This window comes from Eulemur rufifrons, chromosome 15, assembly GCF_041146395.1.
Source record: "Eulemur rufifrons isolate Redbay chromosome 15, OSU_ERuf_1, whole genome shotgun sequence".
NCBI lineage: Eukaryota > Metazoa > Chordata > Mammalia > Primates > Lemuridae > Eulemur > Eulemur rufifrons.
In genome coordinates, this window is record NC_090997.1 from 72,202,954 (window position 1) to 72,219,557 (window position 16,604).

The 16,604-nt window shown below is 34.8% G+C and overlaps 1 protein-coding gene across 2 annotated transcripts in view; it reads right to left on the reverse strand.

The window, feature by feature from the left end:
- The window catches only part of TBC1D32 (TBC1 domain family member 32), a 183,862-nt gene extending 167,481 nt beyond the window's left edge, over positions 1 to 16,381 (reverse strand). For both annotated transcript variants that reach the window (XM_069488273.1, XM_069488271.1), the window contains exons 1-3: positions 16,227 to 16,381; positions 5,740 to 5,901; positions 2,086 to 2,263 (exon numbers count right to left, since the gene is read on the reverse strand). In XM_069488273.1, the coding sequence (XP_069344374.1) occupies positions 2,086 to 2,263; positions 5,740 to 5,901; positions 16,227 to 16,381 (495 nt within the window). The remainder of the gene's footprint in view (positions 1 to 2,085; positions 2,264 to 5,739; positions 5,902 to 16,226) is intronic.
- Positions 16,382 to 16,604: the final 223 nt, after the last annotated feature.

Sequence of the window (16,604 nt, forward strand, 5' to 3'; positions counted from 1 at the left end):
ACAGCATAATACCTGTGCTGTAATACACTGAATACTGTGGGGGAAGAGGAAGACAGAAAAACTACAAGAGAAAAGGATATGGATTCTGAAAGCTTAACGGATATTGGATATAATCCTCTAATTCCCTAGCAGTAGAAAATGACCCAGCAAAGCTCAGTTAGAAACCATACAAGATCACAGCTGAGAAATTTTCCCTTTGAGTGTGTCTCTGAATGGCATCTGTCTCAGCATACCCTTTTGAAAGCTAACAGATACAGAGCAGCAACTGTTCTAGCACTGTGCTAAAAGCACTGTTCTAAGCACCTGGCCTACATTAATTTAGTTAGTCTTCTCAACAGCCCCTATGGTAAGTGGTATTATCATCCCCTATTCTTACTTTACAAATGAGAAACACTACAGCATAGAAAAGGTAAGGTCCTATAGCTAGTAAGTGGTGGAACCACAATTGGCACCCAAGCAGTCTCCAGGTAGTATGGCAAAGAGCAAAAAGAACAGGCTCCGGAGGAAAAGAGGCCAGGCCTAAATTCAAGTTCCACCCCTAACTAGCAATTCAAGCTTAGGAAAATTACTCAACTATTATTATATGCTTCAATTTTGTCTGTGAAGTGGACTAGTTACACCTATAGTGAATATAAAGCTAAGCACAGGGACCAGTATATGGCAGCAATTTCAATAGCAGATAGCTAGTATTATTACTTCTATCTTTCCATCATTATTTTGCAGAGACTTTTTCCAGGTTTAATCACAATACCGAATCTTTTCATTGCTCTGCTCACACAACTACATTAAAAGCCACTATCTCTCCTTTATTCTTTAATATTCACAACTTACACTAATAGTCTTCTGTTTTTCAATAATGGATCAGAAATCCACATATAATCAGGTTTCAGTTTTTTAAATAACAATGAATTAAACCCTATTCTATTCACAAAATGCAAGTATTTTACTAGTATCAAATCAGCAGCATCAATGTTGTTTACTCAATGTTATTCATAGAAAAATGTAGGCAGATTTTTTTTAAGCACAAAGTAACTTAATTTTGAAGGCATAAATAAGAATGTCTGTATTTAATGGAAGGAATGACTGATACATTTTTAGAGACCTTTTCAGTTCTGAACATATTAATCCAGCCTCTCTTTAATCAGTTAAATGACAGTCTTTTCACTAAGCAAAAGTATACCCAAATATCTCCTAGAACTTGGCTACACTGAAAGAACTTTCAGGATAGTTCTGGCATTCGCATGCTTTTTTCCAAAAGACCAGAAATTCCCACGCCTTCTTGATGGGCAGAGTTTACTTTTAACACAATTAGTCACTTCTAAATCAAAGTCATATTCAGAGGGAAGACACTTGAAAATTTAGATATATCCTGTGGATATCCCAAAAGAAGCCATAGAAACTTAAAGCATGATTCCTTCTCAAGAATCAAAACGAAACGAAATAAACAAGAATAGCTTCTGAAATTATGGTCCCATTTCAACCAAAGCTTTGAATTTCTTCAAAAATCTATGATCTAATGACTAGAAATAATTTAGTATTTGGGAATTAGTAACCTCAACTTCCAGTTACTCAATCAATCCCATTTATCATAGATCTGAATACTTGTACTTCTTAACAACAAATTAACAATGTTCCAATTTTTTTCTTGTGTTTCAATTTCAATGTATGCAGGTGGTTCATAAAATAAGAGCCAGAAGTTTGAGGTTGCAGTGAGCTCTGGTGATGTCACTGCACTCTAGCTGGGGCAACAGAGCAAAACTGTCTCAAAAAAGAAAAATAATAAGGATTAATTGGGAATAAGATGTTTTAACTAGAGCTTACGCAGATTTTGGTTCAACACTTACTATTTTTTAAAAAATTCTAAAATACATTAATTTCTTTATCTCATTAAGAATTGTCTCAGATATAATGTAATTATTCGCTGAATATATAATTCTGTAAGATGTTATTTCATGGAGTTTTTTGTTTATTTTTCTTCTGAATCTTAAAATTAAAAGGCAGAAAAAAATATGGCTAAGAAGATTTATAAAAGCTAGGATTATTAAACACCATTTCAAAACATAAATGCAAAAGTAAACAACACACCTGATTGAATGATGAATCACTATCAGAGCAATTGTCTGTGCAGTAACTACTGCTTTTCTCCTTTTGTATTTTTTTCTGCCTCTCTTGACTTCGTATCTCATCTTCCTCAAACCTGTTAATCATAGAGTCCACCACAACAATCATAGTGCTCTTCAGAGAATGCATCATTTCTTTGTACCTTTAAATTCAAAATAGCCTTAATAAGAGAAAAACTAGCAGAAATTAAAAGAGCCAATTACTTAAATTATCTGATTATTTTTTCTATAAGAAGGAAAGCCCCTTTAAGAACACAATGCTAAAGAGAAAAAACTAAGTCAATTTTTCTTAAAGAAAAAATACTACAACAGAATTAACAAGATAAAAAAATATATATATGCATATATATAGATAGATAGATAGGGAATCCAGAAAGTTTGTTATTTCCTGAGTTTTTTCATGGTTACATGGACCAAGTCAGTATAATCTTTAAAATCTAAGGCAAGATGTTCCAATTGTGTAGGTTTCAGTTGCTAGCAGCAAAGTCAACTGTTAGTATTATAATCCCAAGCTATTTTATACTTCACTTTAATCCCTTGTTTTATTTTTATCTTTTTCTTTATACTTCCCTCCTCTATTTTCTTTCCTTTCCTTCTCTCTTGCCTGTACTTTATTATCTATAGGTACCCATAGCCACAACTGAGACCTGCTTTGTACATGCAAGATCTAAGAGTTAAGCTCTCAGTGGGTCCTTACAAAAAAGAGGCTAGAGAATCCATTATCAGGATGTTAAGAAAGAGATTCCTGAAATTGGTAAGAGTTTGAACTGGATAACATACAAAAATCTCTTTTGGTTCTATAGGTCTAAAAATCTCAAAAATAACTTATAACAAATTTCTCCATTTTTAAGTTCACATTCTCAAGTATCCATATAAATACTAGATTGAGATCCCCAAAAGCTCTAAGAATAGAATTTTAGAGCTACAAAGAACCATAAATATAATGTAATGCAGTTCTTTACGAATGAGGAATACATGACCTGGACCACTGAAATTTCTATATTTAAAACAGAAAAGGAATAAAGATTTTTAAAACATAATGAATGAGTACTAAATTTGGAATCAGAAAATCTGAATTGGAATCCTAATTACTCTACCCACCAGCTCTGTCATAATAAATAACTTTCAATTACTACAACTATAAAATGAGATATACACTCTGGGCACAGTGACCCACGCCTATTATCCCAGATACTTGGGAGGCTGCGGCGGGAGGATCACTTGAGCCCAGAAGTTTGAGGCTGCAGTAAGCTATGATTGTGCCACTCCACTCCAGCCTGGGCAACAGAGCAAGATCTTGTCTCTTAAAAAAATCGTTAAAAAACAGTGTCATATTGTCTCACTGCTCAGGCACCTAAGTGGCTCCCTAATGTCCATGGTATCCACTCAGCATCCATTCAGTTGGCCAATTTTCAGCCTCATGACCTCTGTGGTCAAAAGACATGGTTTTTAAAGCACTAAATCAAGCAGAAGCTATATTGTTCCCCATCTTCCATCAGGCCAGAAAAGTAGACAAGCAATTAACAGTATATACAGAGAACACTGTTAAAGGGTTAAAGGTCAGACCTGTTATGGACACAATTCCTGCCTTAGGAATTTATAGTGGAAATCAAGGGGTCAGAATAGAAGTAACCGTAAAAAGAATACTACAGGAATTCTTACAGGGAAACACAGACTCACAAGGCAGCTAAAAGAAAAACAGGCTCCTCACTGATGTCCAGTATCAAACAATTGTACTACTTTAGACAAGCCACTTAATTGTCTATAAAATGAGGGGCTTAGAACAAATTATTTCTATGGCATTTTCTAGCATCGACATCCTAAAGTTCTGGAGAGTTAAAATTAATTTAATAAAAACTGAGCTCATATTACCTCTGTTAGCCTTCCATAACTACTATCACACTAGGTTGAAGGGCCTTTGTGAGAGAGTTTGTTAATTGCCCCCAGTAACTCCTCCCTGAAGTTTTTACTATGGTACATGGTTATCAACCAAGTATCAAATTTCCCAATCTTTGTTGCAGATAGATGTGGGCACATGACCATGTTTCAGCCAATGAAAAGCGAGTGAATAAAGAATTTTGCCCTTCATTCTCTCTTTCCTTGGGCAGGTTGAAACACAGTTGTATAGTTAGTATGGTTGTTTCAAACTCACAGATTAAAGTCAGATGAAGGCAATCCCCTGGGCCCTGGGTTGGCAAAATATATCCTATGGACCTAATAAATGGACCTATCACCTGTTTTTGTAAATAAATTTTTATTGGAACACATGCACATTGTTTCATTTATGTATCATCCATGGTTGTTTTCATATTAAAACAGTTGCCAAAGCCTAAAATATTTATTAGACAACCTTTTACAGAAAAATGTTTGCAAGCCCCTGACCAAGGATGTATGTGATGGATAACAAAATAAGAGGAAACTGGGTCCATGGATGAACCCATTGAGCAGATCCACCTACCCACCCTGTATTCATGTATTTCTAAACTGTTATACAAAAGAGAAAAAAAAAATGACTTCTTTGAGGTACTGTATTTTGGTGTCATTTTGTTATAGATGTTTAATGCATATCTAATATATTCCACCTATATATTTTCATGTGGCCTTTGCATATATCATGTCACTACACTGTATTGAAACTATCTATTTCAAGTTTCTATTTCAGCATAATATCAAATTCTCCATTATGCTATAGATTATTGGAGGGTAGAAAACATCTTACTCTTCTTTATAGCCCTAAGATCTAATACCTAACACAGAGTAGTTACTCATTAAATGTGTTATGAGTATGACTGGTAAGAGAAAGTGATTTATTGCTAAAGCCAGAATTATTTCAAACATCTGTAACATAAAATTGGTTGTATTGGCAAGAGACACTTTCATTAATTCATTCAACAAATACCGATTAAGCACCTAAGTAAGATATACCAGGCATGTTCTAGACATTAGGATACAGAAATAGAAAAAATGATAAAATTATCTATTAATATATTTGTATAGTTTACATTCATTCTGGCAAGAAAACATTGAAAACAAGTAGAAAATAAGCAAACATATATTATCCTTATTAATCAGTGGCAAAAGATCTAAGAAGAAAAATAAAGCAAGGTAAGAAAGATAAAGAAAGTAACAGGGAAAAGTTATTGTTTTATGCACAGAGGTCAGGGAAGGCCTCTTTGATAAGAAGACATTAAATTAAGACCCAAAAAAGTGAAGGAGCAAGTCACAGAAATATTTAGGAAAAGGGCATTCTAGGTAGCAGAAGCAACATGAGTACAAATCCCTCAGGGAGAGCCTTGCTTGTTTCGGAAAGAGCAAGCAAGATCAATGTGGCTGGAGCAGTATGATGGGGAATATGGTAAGAAATGAAGCAGAAGGGGAAGCAGAAGGCTCACAATGGGCCTTGTTGGCTACAAAAAGAACTTTGGATTTTACTAGGAGTGAGATGGGAAGCCTTTGGAGAGTTTTAAGTGGAAGAGTGTTATGATCTGACTCATTGTTTTAAAGAATCATTCTGCCTGCTATGAGGGAAACAGACTGGTGGGGGCATGAATTAGGGATGCCATCAAGAAGTCCTATGGAAAGAAAAACTACTTTAAAATATTATTGTGGACATACTCACTCTTTAGATTCCTGAGTTCTTTTAGTAACATGCTGTACAACTGTGTCATATCCAGTTTCCTCAACCTGATTCTGATCAGATATGCATTTTTCCATTTCTTCTTCAATCATAGCTCCCAACGTATTACATATACGCTGTCTAAGGTATTTCACAAATTCATAGCTGAAACAAATATTTAAAAAATAAATGTAGTAAATATCATGAGCTTACTTACTAACCATATCCAGAAAAAAAAATGTGAGCACAGAAAGATTGGTAACATATCTAAGATCTCTTACCTTAAACTAGGATTAAATGAGTCATTCATCACAAATCCTCAAGCTAATCTACAGTTTTGCTTTGCCTTTTTATTTTTCTAAGACACATGGAAAATATCATCATTTAAAGATTACCATGGTGGGAAAAAGCAAATTTCAGGGGCAGCCCAAACTCTAGTGAGTTAGAAGTTTCTTCACATTTCTTTTTTATATCCCCATCTTCAAATATATGATGTTGAAGGGTAGGGAAATCAGTTGTTAAAGATTTTCATAGTTATTCAAGCTGATGAGGAAAACCAGACTAAAATACAGTAATTATGAAAAAATAAATAGAAAAAAGTTAAGCTCTATCATAAGAGTTTGGTGTACATTTTGAAAGCGGTAACTTACCTAAATTCTATCTAAACAGTTCTTGTCTGTGACTAGCATTATTAGCAAATTTAAGATACATTTTGCCATTGGAATTTAAAGCCCTTTTAGATTCCAATTTATCTTACCAGATTTATGTCCTATTACTACCCCACACATGCCCAACTCCCCATGTTTTCTATTCCCAATATCTTTGATAATATTATGTTACCCATTTAGTGTGTTTTACTACCACTCCTTCAGCTAAATTATCTCCTACAACCTAAAATGCTACCTTCTGATAAAGTCTTTCCTGATAATGTTCTTTCTCCTCTAAGCTCCAAAAGTACTTTGTCGCTCTCTATCAGCTCTCAAAATATTCTGCCTTGTATGTAGTTACACAACTTTAAACATCCTCTGCTTGGTTCCTGACCACCTCTAAACCCAGATTTTTATATGATTTATATGCTTGACAATAGGATAAATCCACTTGTCTGTGTATCATCTGCAATTCCTTGTACATAGACACTTTATAAATACTTGTTGGATTGAAATTAAGCACTGGGGAAGGGTTTATCTCTTCATTTCCTACATCAGTTGCTGCCAGTTTGAATTGCTTATCCTTTCTAAATATTTGTTCTAGTGGTTAGTTCCTTGTTCATTTAATGCCTATTAACAAATTTCAGATAACATTATGCTATAGTTACCCCCATACATGGCCTCTTATTCTTCCTATATTCCCCTATAAGAAAAAAAAAAAAAAAAAGAGAGAGAGAAGAGAAAAAAGGAAAGTGTAAAGTAAAAACAAATCTCCTCTTTCCAACTACCCACCACATTTTTTGGCACTAACATTATATTTCAAGACTTCCAAACCTGCCACCATAGAATGCTCTTTAATGTCTCCATCTTCTGCACCCCACGCCCACCCTCTGGATCATATCCATACAGTCACCAACACTTGTTAATGTTTTCTGCATATCCCTTGATTTCATCACTTCATTTTTTTCTATTTCTATCAATCAGTACAAAACCACATCACCTTACACAGAGATTATTGCAGCAGCCTTCTTGTCTTTTCACTTTTACTCTTTTCCCTCTCATATTCATCTTGAATACTCAGCCATATTGGTCCTAAAAATCACTGACTTCATTATTTCACTCAGAGGTAGAGCCATTTTACTCATACCAATGCATGCACATAATGCTTCCATAAATATCTGTGGAATTTAAAACTAGTTATTGGATGCCTATTATCTTTCATGATCAAATACAGCTTCCTTGGCCTGGAATTTAAATACCTAATCGATCCAAATGCCTTTACCAGGGTATCTCCACTGAAATGAGGCCACATTCAATATTCTCAACAAACCAACAACGATGCTGATTTGCATACAATCAAGTAAGAAAATAATTTATAAGTGACTATCATCTAGACTCTGTGCTAAGCACTTTATTAATATTATTTTATTTACCATATGATAGGTAAAATAGATGCAGACACAGATTCAAAAATTAAAGGGCCTTGTCAAATTCACAAGCTACTAATTCATTGACCTCACTCCAAAGCCCATTTAATTCCATAATCCCACTTTCTCCCAAAGATGTAAAAATTCCAGAAATGTTTAAATAATAAGATATTTTACAGTGGTAAATTGAGAGTGGGAAGGGAAATAAATAAATGTAATACTCATATTTTTATCAATTTGTATATAACTTAAATTTCTTTCATTTGGGAAAGAAAATTTATTATATTTTTTCAAAATTATAATTGGCATATTAAATGTAAAGTATAATTTACTTAAAAATTGAATTTATTCATTAAATTTACTTAAAATGTTTAATATTTATACTCAATGTTTGGCTAGTAACTTCTAAGCCTCAGGGGAGTAAGTATTAAGTATAGCAGAAAAGGAAGATAATGTTATTTTGTAAATTTAATGTCCTACAACATTAGGTCGAAATAGCAAACATTAATTTTCAGAAATACAGTTGAAGAAAAACAAACCCCAAAGCTTACTCAATCATATGTTATAGAAAACGTCCTCTAATCACCATCTAAACAGTTTGTGCTTCTTCTGGTGATTCATCATTGCCTTATATTATTAGAAGATCTTCCTATATATAAGCAAATTTCCCATCCATATTAAACATTCCCTTATTTTTTATTTATGTATGTCTAATTATTTTTTTTTTTTTTTTGAGACAGAGTCTCACTCTGTTGCCCGAGCTAGAGTGCCGTGGCGTCAGCCTAGCTCACAGCAATCTCAAACTCCTGGGCTCAAGCAATCCTCCTGCCTCAGCCTCCCGAGTAGCTGAGCCTACAGGTGTGCGCCACCATGCCCCACTAATTTTTTCTATATATATTTTTAGTTGTCCAGATAATTTCTTTCTATTTTTAGTAGAGACGGGGTCTTGCTCTTGCTCAGGGTCTCAAAATCCTGACCTCGAGCGATCCTCCTGCCTCAGCCTCCCAGAGTGCTAGGATTACAGGCGTGAGCCACTGCGCCCAGCCTATGTATGCCTAATTATAAACCAAATCTTTGCACATTCTATATAAAACAGTGAAAACTTACACAGGCAAGAAAAGAAATTGAAAAATTAAAGTTTCAAGAGAATCCTTTAAAGATGTTCTTAATTTTGTAATATTTGACAATCCCCATACTGCCTTCACAAAAACACAGCTGGCTCTGAGAAAGAGTTGGCAGATACGCATGATGAGATCTCAGGAGCCAAAAAAGGTGTATGTTCTCCACCACAACATCCCTGCACAACCAGGAACCCTCTTAATCAAGAATCAAAGTATCTGAAATTTCAATACCATAAAAGTATCATTGCTTTCTTTGAAATGACTTTAAAAATGAAAAAGATTCTAAAATAATCCTTTCAACCCAACCACTATGACCTTGCATCCAGCCTCTCACAACTGGGAAAAGGGAGGAAAAAAAGTAATTGTGAAAGAAAGTACAGAGAGAGGAGTTTGGAGGTCTCTAAACATTATCAGGACCCTCTTCACAATCCTGGCCAAAGTCAGTCAATCGCTGACACAAGTTTTCCTCCACATCTCTGAAATGTTTAGTGGCAAATGAAAGATGGGGCTAGCCTGAGTTATTCCTGAAATTAAAGGAAGAGCCTTCCTGAAGATTCTACATACCACTATCAATACCTACTATGCAAATGCAGAATTATCCTTGTTCCTTAGTTTTATCAGCTCTATCTCTGCGCCAAACATCAGCCAATTAGGAAAAATGAATATTTAACTGAGAAATATAACTTTTCTGTGTGCTTTTTTTATGAAGCCTAACTTATAAGCAACACAAATGGTATTTCCATAACTGAGGCAATGAGAAAATATAATACAAGCCCACTAACAAAATTTATTCAATAAAAGTGAAGAGAATGCCATTCTAAAATAAAAGACATCAAAAAAAATCCCCACCATTTAGTATAAGCTGTAAGTAGCAAATATGCTGGAAAAATTTTGGGAATTTGAATAACCACATGCTTTTTTCTAGTGACATCATTTTTACCTATGACCACAGAAATATCTCCTAGAAAACTCAAAGTGCTTCAAGGTTTGGGTTCATCTTCCAAATTAAATGAACCCAAGGACCCCAAGATTAAATATTAAGAGGTTATTGTTCTTTTCAAAAGAATCTTCTAAGAAAAAGAAAATCTCCAGGGATGGTAAGGCCCTGAGAACCTTCAATCCCAAATTAATGAACAAAATCATTTCTTCAAGTGGGCCCTTCTATTCTTTAAGTAAGAGTAACCCAAGACTTCAAATTCTCATCCAACAATTCATTTTGTGTTGGTTCTTTTTCCATCAGAATTCATGGTAGTACCCCATAAAATCCTAAGTAAAGCTGTTCTTCCCTAATGGTGCCCCAGGATAGAAAATTGTTTCCGTGGCTTGTAGAAATAGTTTATAAAACTAAGTACTATGTTGCCTGCATTGTAACCATGATAGTATTGGTGCCATCCACTAGTTCTTATGAAATCTACTTCTAATCCAAAAAATTGATGGTAACTATAGATTTTTATCAAATATTCCCATTGCATCATTTTTAGAAATTAATCTGGGGGTAGAACAATATTCTACTTATGTTCTGTAAAAGTAAAACCTCTGGATGCCTCAAAGAGACTTTCAAAAGGTCATTATACTTATTTGAAGGATTGCAAATTCAGACACTACAAAAGGTAGACAAAGGTGAAGCAAACCATGTGTAAAAGAGAAAAGGATAGAAGCTTTAGTGAACTGAAGAAGACATGCCCCAGCTAAAGGGAAAGCTTCCACATGGCTCCAGTCACTTGTTGTCATGAAGGAATATGAGCCTGGTGTTAATCTTTCAATGTTTTAAGGAAAGCTAGAAAACAGATTTTTATGTGCTATCTCTCAAATTTTAAATGTTGCTTTTAGTCTTTTTTTTTAAACCTAGCCAAAGAAAATACATTTACAGACCAAATATGGCCTGCAGGATGCCAGTTTGACCTTTCAACACCTTCTCTCTCCAAGCATTACAAAACTCTGACTACTGAAGATATATATTGGTGAATCTCTTACGTTTAAAATTTCTACTTAAGAAATATAAAACCTCCCTCAAAAATCTATATAATGCTTAATAACTTATTTTAGAATATCCTTCCTATGTTTAATTTAAATCAATTCTGCTATAATTTAGGCTCTTTCCTTTCATATCTTTTAGCAGGTTGTTCTGTTAACATTTTCAGACTTCACATATTCTAATTATGCTAGAAAGACTAAAACTATCATGTAATAAGAATAATACAACTTTGACTGTCATATTAAATAAAACTTCCATTTATTTCTATTTTAACTGAAGCCTGCTAACAGTTCATTTTAAAGTTTTTGAATAACTGGGTTTGTTATAGTTTTGTAAAGGATATAATGTATACGATGAATCAACAAATACAAAATTATTATACTTTTATTAATAGAAATGTATGAATCAAGTTTGTTTCAGGTTGAAGTTCTGAAGCTTACACTGACCAACCCTGTAACCTTAGGGAAAACACCTGACCTTGCTAAATTTCAGTTTCCCACTATTTAATGGTGATAATAATTCTCATGTAAAAAGTATTATCACATACAGTGTTTTCCTATGCTTTTAATATTTTTATCACCAAATATACTATACATATATTTGACTAATCTTATTTGTTACTTTAGAAGTAATTTAATGAGAAAAAATTAAAATTTAGCTTCAATGATGCTATTCACAAATGAATGCAAAATACCTTTTATAAAATATTCCTCAAAGAGGGATATTAAAACCTAAGAAGGCAGTTGTTTGCTAATAAGGAAAGATGTGGAGCTCACCACATTTCAGAAGCAGCTCAATTAAAATACATAGCATTGTGCCTGATCATTCATTAGTAACTGATGACTATGAAATTTTTCACATTTCCATAGAAAAATTTTACCAAAGTGAGTAAAAGAACATCTACTTTTTTCATTCTTTTTCTCCAGCTTTATTAGATTTTCCAAGAAAATGTAATGACTTTTTTCCATGATAAATGTCTGACATATTCAGAATATTTATATCAAAATATGCAGAGATACAAAGATCACTATTACAACATAAGGACATAAAAAATCTAATTAGTACAAGTTTATTTCAAAAAAATTATCCTTTTAGCTATTTGAACAAGCAAAAAAATATTTCAATCACCCATAGAAAAAACTGTCACTAATGATGTTTAAAAAAGTATTTTATTAGTATAAATTATGAACTATAATGCAAATACTTAGAATTCTTAAAATAGGTTATGTTTCAGAATCATACAATTTATTATATAACAAACTTGAGCTTATATATTAATGTATAAAAGGCTATGTAATAGAACAGGTATTTAACACCTTCTACAACTTTTTGGGCCAGAAAATAAGCTTCTGACTCATGACAAACAGTTACTAGAAATGCATTCATTAGTAGAAGCAAACATAATCCTTGGTAATTTCTCTATACAGGTATATCACTTTACAGAATGAATGCTTTCTTAAGTTACCACTTAAACGCACTAATTAAAAAGTCACTGGAGCCAGGCATGGTGGATCATGGCTGAGGCAGGATGATTACTTGAGCCTAGGAGTTCAAAACCAGCCTGAGCAACCTAATGAGACCCCAACTCTACAAAAAATAGAAAAATTAGCCAGGCATGGTGGCACACACCTATAGTTCCAACTATGTGGGAGGATCACCTGAGCCCAGGAGTTTGAGGTTGCAGTGAGCTATGATGGTAACAATGCACTCTAGCCCATGCAGGCAACAAAAAGACAGAGAGAGACCCTGTCTCAAAAAAAAAAAAAACACTGGTAAATTCTTTTGTAAAGCAAAGAATAAAACCCAATTCAATAAATAGTATTGTGTTCCTTCTGTATCAAACCAAAAATATATCAGATGAGAGAGCTACAAAGATGAGCCTCTGCTTTAGAGATTGTTACAATCATTTAAAAAAGCATTTCTCAGTGAAATGCTGGTAACTATGCTCTAACTCTGTGGTCTCTAACTGACTGCATGTGAGCCTCATTTAGAGAACTTTTGTTAAAACTATCAAGGCCCAGCCTCTACCACTCCTACTCTGCCAAGCCCCCAAGAAATTTTGATCATTTGTGGTGAGGCCCAAGCATTACTATTTTTTTAAAGAGCCCCCAGCTCATTCTAGTGCAGCCAATGTTGACCAACATTCCTGATTGTTTTATCAGGGGTCAGTCTGGGTGTCAAAATTTATGCAATACATACAAACATAATGAAAGCAACATACTCTTCCTTATCTCTCTCCTCCCACAGGCCTCAAATCCTTGCTGCCATTCTAGAGAAAAGGAGGAGAGCTTGGATTTTTTTTATAGAATGTGTACAGTTTAAGGCAGAAAAACAGAAGAGGCTATGGGAAGCAGAGATAGGTTAACTGCCCCATGCAACACAGGCCTAGATATAGCTGTACTGCCTATGCTGTAGTTTCTCCCAAAATGACTGCATTTTTCCCTACTTCACTACCCAAAATTACATCATTTATGAACTCAATTTGTCTTAAAAACCACCTTCTAACAAAAATGTTAACAGCCCAGAAACAGAAGTTTCCCCATAAGTCTTTTAATAAGATTATTCTCTTGCTAATTAACAAGCCAACATCGGTTGGATTTAAAGAAACAATGTTCTGATAGTGGAGATGGAAAGATGAGTAATTCTGAAGTATAAAGCACTTTGGGAAGGGAAGTAAGATACACCTAAGTGACTCAAGAACATTAAGTGTTCAAGAAAAGTTAGGTCAGCGAACAGAAAGAGAAATGAAAATATGAACACCCAGACTAACTGACCTTTAAGATCCCTTCCAACTCTGAGATCGTAAGATTTTACAATAATGCCAAAATAAGCATCTCCTCCTCTTTTCCTTTGCTGCATAAAAGAGTTCTTTCCTCTGAAGACACAGATTTCAGGCCAGTACAACACATTATGAATTTTACTACCTTTACTTTTAAGCCTACAAACTACTTTTGAGATTCTAAATCTTACTTTTAATACTACAAACTACCTATAATTACAGTCTGGATTCTTTTAGGCAGGCCACAAGTAAATCTCTTTGGTAAATAGTAACTATTAAGTATGCCTGTCAATCAACAAGCATTTATTTAATCTACGTAATGAGCTTTTAAAAAAAAGTAAGTTACAGTATTACAAGAGTCATTAGACTTCGGAGAGGAAATACAAAGATCCAATTTTAACTTGAAAAACATTTAAAAATTGATACAGCTAGAGCTATACTTATAAGCAAATGATGTGTAGCCTTAAATGCTTCTATGGAAAAAGAAAAAAGCTACAAATTAATAAGCTAAGCATTCATCACAAAAAGGTTAAAAGGTCTCCCAAGTAAGACAAAAATAAAGAACAGAAATTGAGGAAACAAAAAACAAATAATAAAAGTTAAAAAATACCAAAAGCTGGTTTCTTGAAAAGGCTAATAAAATTAATAAACTTCTAGCATGACATATCAAGAGCAAAAGTGAGAAGACACAAATAACAAACAAGAATCGGCCGGGCGCGGTGGCTCACGCCTGTAATCCTAGCACTCTGGGAGGCCGAGGTGGGCGGATCGTTTGAGCTCAGGAGTTCGAGACCAGCCTGAGCAAGAGCGAGACCCCATCTCTACTAAAAATAGAAAGAAATTATATGGACAGCTAAAAATATATATAGAAAAAATTAGCCGGGCATGGTGACGCATGCCTGTAGTCCCAGCTACTCGGGAGGCTGAGGCAGGAGGATCGCTTGAGCTCAGGAGTTTGAGGTTGCTGTGAGCTAGGCTGACGCCACGGCACTCACTCTAGCCTGGGCAACAGAGTGAGACTCTGTCTCAAAAAAAAAAAAAAAAAAAAAAAAAAAGTTCATATATAAGAATAAAAAGGAGACATAACTACAGATACTAGAAATATTAAAAAGGTAACAGGATATTCAGGAAAACCTTCTTATAAATAAGTTTGAAAATTCAGATGAAATGGGCAAATTCCCAGAATATAATCCTAGCAAAAACTGATTTAGCAATTTACAGATTATATAAACTGCATGTGAAATAAAAACCAGAAATGAAACCCCAAACTTAATGCTTAATGTGGATTTGTGTGAGGTAAATTATTACATGAGCTTACAGAACATTAATGATCAAACCTATATTTGGGAAAGTTCCAGTTTTTCTGTACTATACTGTTTAAGTAATAAATCAATAGCTAATCCATAAAAACTGGTCTCTAGGACTCTAAAATAAAGAATGTTATCCAATAACAGGTATTAATAGTGGATTTAATGAGATCATAAACAAGAAACTCATGGAAATACAAAAGAAACCATATATATAATCAGAAATATTAAATTAGAAACTCTATATTAATAAGGATTCTTTCCACAATTTTCAAAATTCCCTTGAGAATCTTAGGAAATCTTTAAATGTCCTCCGTAAAACTGCAAGTAGACTCAAACTTGTGCATAGTATTTTAAAGCATTCAAGGATCCCCTAATGCCCATACATGATATTGGTAGGTGTTCAAGATAAATAAAACTTTATGGTACCCAAGAGTCAATTAAGATAGTGTAAGCAGAAAACTTTTAAATGTCGTATGTGTGAGATCAAAATGAAATGCAAACATTGGATTAAAAATACTACTAATAATAACGAATGTCAGCACGTGGAGGTAGACCTTTAAATTGAGAAGCTTAACTGAAACTATATGGACCAAATCAAAAGAAAAATATAGGTCTCTAAAGATCTTCAAGATCTACCTCAAACAGCACCTCTCTCATTTAACTTCCTTTCTCTACTGCTCCCACACACACAGCACTCTGTAACTCTTCTCTGGCACTTATACCTGGCATGTATCACAGATATTTGCCTATCTGGTGTACCCCTTTGTGGGAACTCAGACAGTATTCCAAAGGAAACTAATAATCTCCTCACTTCAGTATTCCCTTGCGGTGCTCAGAATGGATAATTGGTACACCACTAAAACATCAGAATAGCAAAGGAACAGAGATCCTGGGGGATCACTGTACTGCATGCACAGTGACAGAAATCCCTTGAAATAGTAGAAATGTTCGTAAAAGAACAGGGCTAATTTATAATTAATGTCACAGGGTTGCCCAAAGGGGGAAATAGAATTAGGGTATGTTGATTGTGGCAGTAAAAACGTAGAAGAGGCAGATGCTTTAGAAAATAAGAATAAATGATAAATAAATTCGGCATTTGGGCAAATAAAAGAATAAGTGAACCTCCGACTTGGGCACTATTTTAACAACAATAATCAAATGAACATTCTTTAACAACACTTTGACCTTTTCTGGATTAATGATCTGCTTAAGACATCAAAAACAATTTTACTTGTGAAAATTTTCATCAGTTTCCTCCAGATGTAAGAGGATCTCCTCGGCGCACTCCAGGGAGGGAGCACCCGTGATTTTCTCCTTCACGCTCTGAAACAACTGCCTCAGCATCGCCTGCAGCTTCGTCTCGTCCTCCCTGGAGAAATGGGCCATCATCTGCAGGAATCAAACGCCCACTCCCATTACTCTCGGTCTGAGAAAACACCGCGCACTGCGCACGCGCACGCCGACCCAGCCCCGACCAGCGCGCAGCGTCGTTCCCTGGGAGACCGCGGCGAGCGCTTGTGTGGACCCTCGGCTACCCGCGCGACCTTCAGGAAACCAAGTCACCTTACTTTGGCGAGGCAGGGGTCCGCGAGGGGCCGCCTTTGGTACC